Source organism: Drosophila elegans, unplaced genomic scaffold, assembly GCF_018152505.1.
Source record: "Drosophila elegans isolate 14027-0461.03 unplaced genomic scaffold, ASM1815250v1 contig_183, whole genome shotgun sequence".
NCBI classification, from domain to species: Eukaryota; Metazoa; Arthropoda; class Insecta; order Diptera; family Drosophilidae; genus Drosophila; species Drosophila elegans.
The window spans coordinates 3,736,348-3,745,201 of NW_024545550.1; the positions used below are offsets into that span (position 1 = coordinate 3,736,348).

Sequence of the window (8,854 nt, forward strand, 5' to 3'; positions counted from 1 at the left end):
ATGCCTCAATTCATGGTTTTATCTCTTATTCCGCCCCGTAACACCATACGAAATGGGGAAAAATTGGGAAAACAAAGTAAAAGAAGGCAGGGAAAAGCGTCGAACGGAAATCCCGAACAAACCGCAATGGCCAACAGCAGACAATGCAAATTGTTGAAGTGCCGCCCTCGGACTCTCCACCTCTGTAGCTGTATCTGTATCTGTAGCTGTATCTGTGCCTGTACTGTATCTGTATCTCTGTATCTGTAACTGCGGTTTCCGTTTTGGCTTTCTTTTTGCGTTTTATTGCATGTGAAGTATTTGAAGTATTTGCGAACTACGCTCGAGTGTATTCATTCCCTTTAGCTGCAAAAGAGAGAGATGGGAGACTTTAATGTACTCGCAGTTCATTTTGTATTCATGCACTTTACAATTTCTTGTTTCCGATGCAGGCCAACAAATGCATGGGCAGGCCACAATGGGTCGACCAGGGGACACAAAAGGAGCAATAGGAGCAAAAGGAACACAAGGAGCAGCAGAAGCAGACTCAGCAGGATGTGTTCCTTCGGTTTCGTTTGGGTAATCATCTGCTCCAGAGTGCTTGAGTGGTCTTTAAGCTATCTGCTTGCTGATGATGGATAGAAGAAATAGCTGCAGCTCCTGTTCCAGCTGTGAAATATGATTTATGCGAGCGCCCAAAAACCACCGAAAGCTCTTTCTTCAGTTAAGGTAATATATTTGTTAGCCCATGTAAATGCCATAAAATATAAGTATGCAAATGAAAAGTTACTCTTTTTTTATGGCAAATAATCACCGGATGCCACGAAAAATTACTTATAAGCTGACATCACTTCAGAAAGCTGTCAAAAGATATCCAAGCGAATAATTTTAAAACAAATAAAATATTTTTACCCTCCCCCCTAAGTTTCACTTTCAGCTTGGCATTAAAGCTGTACATATAGCTGCAAGAAGAATCATTTGAACAATTAAAATAAATATTTGACAGTTTTTCAGTATACAGTACTTATGTCAATATTATAATTGCGCTCATGGAGTTTATGTATACATTTTCATTAATCGGTAAGCTATGTTTTGGGTGGTTGCAGAATTATCAATATTTTTTATAAAGGTGTGATTGCAAATATGGAATATGGCGTGTTTGATTTTAATTCATATGTCAGTAAGTTAATTTAACGATTTATTTTTTTTTACTCACCAGATTTAGACCGGATAAAATTAAAGAGAATACACGTTCCTTACTGATGTGCATCATTAATTTCGACGCCAGAAAAACGAATTTAAATGCACACAATCGGAATTGCAATCACAGAGCTCTTTCATGCATTCTTTGGCCGGGGGATCGACTTTAAGCACATTTCCATGGTACAACATGGTAACAGTGCACGACCAGCGCAAATATCGAAAGGGAAACACGTGCAGGCGGCTGGCGACAATCATTACAAGGACGATGAGCATAAACAACACAGCAGCAACATCCTGACAGACGGAAACGCAAACAAAGCACTCGCACTCGCACTCGCACACGCACAGGCACATTCGCATTCGCATTCATGATATTTACATTTACATACCACAGCACGTGCGGCTGTATTTGTGGCACCATTTATAAAGCAGATATATGCGACACAAAAAATCTCACATTATGTCAAATGTTTTGTTTTAGTCCTTTGTGGGTGGGGGGGAAAGTTGAGGAGTGATGTCAACGCCCGTTGTTTTCGTCCTGGCAGCACTACGTGCCTGTTGAATTGGTGCGCCACAGCTCGGATTTAGTTCGCATTTTTACTGGCCAATCGAGCACAAATTAAGCCCGGATCAAGGTCCTAGCCGAAAGCACTCGATTCAACAATCGCTGGCTAAGCACTTGGGCGACCGTTTTCAACCTGAAGTTTTGTCCGACTTAACTTGCAACCAAAGTTTTCCTGTTCGTTTTTCGGTTTCTGCCCAGAGAGAGTGAAGTAAGCACAATTGGGTCAATACACTGCCAAATCGTTTGTGCTCAAGACAGGGATTTGTTGCTAACAGGAAGAGGAAACTGCTATAGAAACGGCAAAAGATACAGAATCACACAAAATAATACCCAAGTCCTTGAGTTTTTCAAGTTTAATTTTAGCTACGTTGCAGCATTGTGATAATTGATGTCTGCGAATTGTTAATTATCCTCAAAGTTGGTTTCCACATCCACATCCGGCTGTAAGGGGCTTATTAGCCACTCGCTTTGTGAATTTTAGATCTCCACCTCTGATGTCTAAATCCCAGCCAGCAAGACTGTTCAATTATACTAATGCTATTATCTGGGTATTACGCATACGCAGTGTGTGCAACCAATAGAGGCTCGTAAAACGCAGAGCAAGCATTAAGATATTATTTGTGGTTTTCCTTCATCCAACCGATGTCGAGTGCAATTATCTGCAGAATATGTATTTAGTTGGAAACGGAGAGCTCTTAAACATTTCACTCAGCCAAGGGAGTCTTTTGGGTAAGTTGTGTTATATTCTATATAATTTATCTAAGCAACACACTGCCAACCGAAAATTTCAAGCCGCAAAGTGTCAGACTTGATGCTCCGGCTGCTGCTGGCAATAAATCTTGAAGTTCATTAAAAAGTTTATTTATATTTCACCTGCTGTGTGTGCGAGGGGAGGAAGTCTGGCAAGTGTCAAAGAAATAAAACCTCGAATTGAGGACAAATCTTTCTTAAGCTTGACCTTGACTGATGGCCTCTCATAAGAAGTCATTTGGATAAATCTGAAACAACAAAAATATTTTTTATGCAATAAAGTAGCAGTAAACAGCGTAGTAAAGAAACAAATTAACGTAATGCCTGCCTTAAGTGTGCACTAAAATTATGTTTTATAAGCAATAATAAAGATTAAATGTTGTAATTTAGTTTGTATAACATTGCAAAAAATCTTTAAATTGTGGGAATACGAATTTAATTCATAAATATATTAACAAATAAGTTTTACCACTATTTTAGGTAGCATTTCAGTTTTTATTACATTACAAAAAAAGGGTTATTAAACCGTTGTACCTTTTTCATTAAGGACTATTAATTAACACAAAAATAGATAAAGACAAAGCAAGGCATGGTTTTTTATATACGCCAAAATATCTGCATTCACTAGCTTCATTCAACTAAAACGTGTTTCGCCATTGAAGAGTCAACCAGGACGCCATCAAAAGGAAGCGCTCCAATAAGTTTGAATAGCACCAGATTTACACACATTCCACATGCACAAAGCGTGTATGCATGTTGAACAGGAGATAGTATGGCTTCGTCCTTGCCTTTTTATTTGGTAACAATAAAGTGGTGGGGTTGTGGTAGGCTTCAATATCGAGATTTAATTAAAAGCTGGCTGGAAGAGTCCATACACAGCATTGGATACGGAGTGCATATGAATTGATAGCGACATTTTAACCAAGCTTAATGTGTTAACTCAATGAATATACAAATTTGTTGGCATCTATGAAAGATTAAAAAGGGCATACACAACTATTATAAGTACTTTGAAAATAATACTCACTAAATAATGATTTTCTTAAATGATCCTATAAAGAATATGTCAAATCTTCCAGCGATGGTTTATATAACTGTGAAAAAAGAGTAAGCAGATTTTTTGTAATACTACTAATGAATTCAGATATCAAGTTTGGGAGATATCAATTAAAATTTGCATTTATCTTTTCAGCAAGAAATGTTTTAAGAAGTTAATAAATAACACATACTAAAACATATTCTTATAACTATTTTATTTATAATCAAAAGTCTGCTTAATTTCGTAAAGGCAAAGCAAGTTAAACTAAGATCTTGCATTTTTAAAAATCTCAAAACGTTTGTTTAGACTAGAAAATTGGTCATATTGTCATATAGTACACTTACCGTTGTTGATTTTAGAACAATGGTCTTAATTTAAAGAAGTTTTGTTGGAAGAGCAGCTCTGACATCTCTCTAAAAGTTCGTATTTTATCGACGGGAGTCGTCAATCGCAGCGCACGTCGTAGGAGGAGCACTCGCCGAAGTCCGCCTTGAGGGTGAAGTACATGCCCACACCGATGCCGGCCACAAGGATCAGGACTCCCAGCCAGTAGACGAGTCGCCAGAAGGGCCAGGAAGTAGGTCTTTTTTGGGGACGCTCCGTTCGCACCTCCTCGTCGACTTCAACTCTTTCTTGCTGGCGGCGTGGCTTGTTTCCCATTTTCCGAGGACTTCAACTTTAGCAACGAATTCTCCCTTTTTGTTAATAATTGATTGGATTTTCACGACCAACTTGATGGCAACAGAATGATTACATTTTATTGAAATTACTTAAACATCTGGTAGGCTGAGATTCATCTCGTTGGCCCAACTTTTGGCTAATTATTTAAGTTAATTGGCCTTTGTCCGCAAAAAGCCAGGCGAAATGACTACGATGATGATGGGGGTGCTAAGGTCAGGCCTAAAATATTTGCTCGGAGGCCACAAAATGTCTCGCAAATTTGTTCAAATTACTTGGAACACAACAAGAGCTGCCGCCACTCAATTCGACATCCTTTCAGACCGGACTCCATGCATAAATAAAAGGGGCCTGGGTGGAATATAAAAGGACTTTGTTTGCGGTCGAGAGATGAAAAGTCGTTTCTCTCCATTATTTGCGAACTAATTGGTTGTAGGACTTGTGCATTTCTGTTGCTTAAATGTTTGCCCAAAGAATTTTGGAATTTTCGAAGGTGTCAAGTGCCCTACCATTACAATGGCCCTTTGCTGTATCAATTAAATGGCCAAATTGCGTAAATGAATGATGTGGTTCAATCATGAAAAGCACGTTGCATATATGACGTGGATGTTGCCACTTAGGCATGCTGTAGATCTTATTCTTGCCATGATTTAAGTGGCTTTCGCCTGTGCCTTTCCCCCGTGGCTCTCTTTTGGAATTGCCGTTGCCATTACTGCTTCTTCAATTTCAATTTCAGTTTCTGTTTGATGTTAATGAAAGTTTCCGTCGTGCAAATAAAGCCAAAAGCATGGAAATCAGTAAAACAAATTGCAATCTGCTTTTTATCGCACGTCGCTGCATGACTGCTGGCTGCCGGCATTTTCCTTGCTCCATCATCGATTGCCTGAATTTTTCCCACTTTCCTCAGATCTTTCCCCGTTTTCCCGTTTTCCGTTTCCCCGTTACTGGCCAGGCTATTGACTTGCTCATTATGGCCCTGATGATGACTGCTCTTGCTCCAGCTTCAGCTCCTGCTCCCAGCAGATATCTGTGGGTGTTTTGGTTCCGTTTCGTTTTCAATTTTAATGCAAAAAGCATAGCTCTTTTCATTCCGCATCCGTATCGTAGCGTATCGCCCAGCAATCTGGGGGCAAAAATTGTTAATATATCTTAACGGATATTCAATTTCCGAGGACCAAGAAATGCATTAAGCTCGTAACAAAGCTAAGCCGCTTCAACCGAAAGATGGCAAAATTGTTCAACTCCAGCGGGGTATTATTAAAAATTCAAAGTCGTTATAGAATGGCAAACTTCAGGCAGTGCGGGCCAAGACATAATAATAATATAGAGCCGGAGTGGAGGAGCTACAAAAATGGGGAGACAACAAGCAAACTATGAACTGGGAAACTGGGAAACTGCAAAACTGAGATGCCGTGATGCCGAGATGCTCAACTATGCCCAAGTTGGCTGTCCGACTGTTTATTTTCACTAGACTTCGTCTTTCACTGGCGTCGGCCTTATTACGCTCGGTGGCCCATCATCTGCATGGCCTTGTGGTGGTGGGTGGGTGGTGGTTGGGAGCTGGTGCAATTGCCAAGACGAGCAGGCAAGTTGTCAACTAACTTTGCAACAATAATCGCCAACGTCGCAGGCGAAGCAGTGACAGAACTGAAGCAGCAAGCCCCTAGATAAAAACCAGAAAACAATAAGACTTTCGGCTGACTTTTATTCAGTCTTCTTCAGCTCCTTCACCTCAGGCACTAGCAGCGTTTACCCTCGAAAAAGCAAAGGTCCTCAAAAGGGAGCAAACAGCAGCAAATAGGCTGTATGGAAAAGGATCTCTTCAGACTTTCGAGTCATAGGACAAAGGCGTGATTGCTTTTCCATTTTGTTTAGCCAGACGAGACGAGAATAAAGAGGATACAAAGGGTTTGTGAATATGCGAACAGGTTGATGTGTGGGCTTAACTTAGTTTTTCTGTTTTGACAAAAAAAAAGTGTAAGCAATAAGCTACACAGAAATGCATCAGTCTCAATGTTTTAAAAACCAATTAAGATACTGATCTAATATATATTAAGTGAAATGCAGAAGTTGATTAAGCAATTTTATAAATGGCTTTATATGATATTAATACACATAGCTGTAGATGACAGTTGATAAACATATGCAACTATATTATTCGCCTGCTAAACAAACACTAACTAAATCAACATATGATGTGCACATAAATTTCAATAAATTTTGTCTGAAAGAGATTTTAACTGACATTCCAATTGTAAAATAAAATAAAATGTTTTCAATCTAAATATATCAGATTAAAGGAACAAAACATCCCAAGCCGTAGTTTCAATTTTGGAGTCTCTGTTAAACGCAATCCCATTTAATTAAATAAATCTATTAGCCAACTTTTTGCTTCAGTTAACTATTGAATTAGCAGCCTCCCCAGGGGGGTGTTTTAAAAATGTCTATCCAATTTCTGGCATTTTCGTGGGTAGTGTCTGGCCTCAAAAAATAGCAAGGGAGCTGGCAGAATAGTGTGCGTGGCATATGTAAATTTTAAGCTAATTAAAATTAGCATATATATGTATATATGTCCCCTTTCTGCGGGGACATACGCGTGTATGTATTTATATGTAGCCCATTATCTGGCTCAGTCGCAAGAAGACGAAGAAAACTACGCGCTCGGAGCTGATTAAAACCGAAAGCTAACAGGCGTTTGCTCTTTGCCCCGTTCATCATGCCCCTGCAACATATGGGTCCTGACCCCCAAACACAGTGCCACGCCCCCTTTCAGGTTGCGCCCCCTCTGCCAGAGGGCTTGTGTGTCACTTTGGCTCCGCATTAGAGTCGTAAAAATTTATTGTAACTTTTTTTGAGGCCACCCATGTCTGAGCCCGCAAGCTTAAGGCATTATGCCTTTTAATTAAATCGCTCAGATGTGTGTCAGACATAAAATAAAATGGAGTAAAATATATTTTTACATATATATGTTATAGTTTGAGCTGGCTTTAGTCGATTACAAAGCATCAAATTAATTATCATAATTATACGTAAGCGCTGGTTGGTATTTTAATTGCTCATCCGCCATGTTGCACATTTCATATAAATTGCAACGAAAAAGAAAACAGAAAAAGAGGAAATCAGAAAAATGGACCATAAAATTGCATTAAAAAAAAATCTTGTAAATTTAAAATTGCAAATCCCCTAGAGCGGTATATACATCAACTCGTTGTTGAGTTCACTCGGCTTGCAGTTCGAGGATGCATTGTCCTTACCCGAGTCCTTTGTTAATTGCCGGAAATGCAAATGGACGGAGGGTGAAGGGAGAATGGATGGCCGGCTGTTCGGTCGACCATAAATGATTTCCATTTTAAATGCGTTCCATTTCAACATTTATTTACTTTGGAGGTGAGCCAACAGCTTCCTTTTTGTACGCAATTTTCATTTCTTTGGCCCTCGTTTGTTCCTTTTTTTTTGGTGGGACAACAATTCGCTTTGGCTTCACACCAAATTTGATTTCATTCGCAAGACGCTCTCAGGTTAAATGGTGCAGAAACTCCTGTTGACTTGCCGACTGGCTGACCGACCCCAAGTGGGATCTCGGAATGAATTTAAAAGCCACTTTTGGCCTCAGAAAAAAGTAAAAGCTTGGACCAAAAGAAAGCACTTATCGGAATATAAAGTTTTAATGCACCTAAATACATATCTAATGAAAACAAAGTTTGTTGTTTTCGTTCTATGTATACCTTAAGGATGTAGCCCTTTTGAAATTCTATTTTTTTTTAACTCAACTTGGAATAATTGGAAAACGGTGTTATACTTGAAAATACATGTTTTAAAGATAATTTTAAATTGTATTGTAAATTCAAAAGTATAAGATTATCATATAATGCCAAAATTATTTTTCTGCGTGGAGGGACGAATGGATAAATCCTGTTTGTTGTATAAATATCTAAAAATAAATGTCACAAGTTTTACATTTCAATGCGGGCCATCCGAACGCTCTCGATTCGATGTCAATTTGTGTGCTCTCTGGCGCATTTGCATAAAAAAATTGCCATGCATTTCTCATCCTGCTCCGATTTTGTATTTTTCGGCCCGGCACTTTGAACTTTCGAACGCAGTCCAAGTCGCCGAGAGAGTCGGTTATCCATTTGCAGCTCAGCAAGTTTTGACTGCAGAATGTCAACAAAATAAATGCATAAATAAGGAGATCATCGTGTCAAGGAGGGAGGGCCACGCCCACTCCCACTGCCGCAGCAGCCACGCCCCCTCTAAGAGGTCTCAATATAACGAGATGATGAAAAATGTTTGAGTTTTGCATTATTAAAGTTCTTGCCTGGCAGTTGGCAACTTTTCACGTGCTGATAAATGGCCTCGGGCCAAAAAAATAAACGAAAAAGAGGGAAAACTATTCCATCTTCACTTCGGGTGCGAACATCCTTCAATTGAAATATATCCCCATTTTCCTCCGGCTATCTGTACATGCACCTCTATGCTCGAGTGGGATAAACCCGTGCACACTTTTTTGGGGTTGCCAGGGGGATTTTAAATCGTCTTGATTAAGTTTTTGCTTGGCACTTATATGTAGTTAATTAAGTGCGTATTACTTGTCTCTTCCCTCGCTTTAAAAGCCATTAAAAGATTGACTTATTCCTTGG

At 39.4% G+C, this 8,854-nt stretch overlaps 1 protein-coding gene across 2 annotated transcripts; it reads right to left on the bottom strand.

The window, feature by feature from the left end:
- Nucleotides 1-2,971: 2,971 nt before the first annotated feature.
- LOC108144961 lies at nucleotides 2,972-4,273 on the bottom strand. 2 transcript variants are annotated; one of them, XM_017270107.2, is made up of 3 exons: nucleotides 3,881-4,273; nucleotides 3,525-3,591; nucleotides 2,972-3,464 (listed from the first exon to the last, which is right to left on the bottom strand). In XM_017270107.2, the coding sequence occupies exon 1, from the start codon at nucleotides 4,194-4,196 to the stop codon at nucleotides 3,981-3,983; it is 216 nt and encodes a 71-aa protein (XP_017125596.1). In that variant the 5' UTR covers nucleotides 4,197-4,273; the 3' UTR covers nucleotides 2,972-3,464; nucleotides 3,525-3,591; nucleotides 3,881-3,980. The 2 variants fall into 2 exon arrangements, with proteins under 2 accessions (XP_017125596.1, XP_017125597.1); XM_017270108.2 differs by lacking the exon at nucleotides 3,525-3,591.
- Between the last annotated feature and the right edge of the window lie 4,581 nt (nucleotides 4,274-8,854).

Coding starts and splice junctions, on each gene's coding strand:
- LOC108144961 (XM_017270108.2), bottom strand. CDS start 4,196: ATGGGAAACAAGCCACGCCGCCAGCAAGAAAGAGTTGAAGTCGACGAG.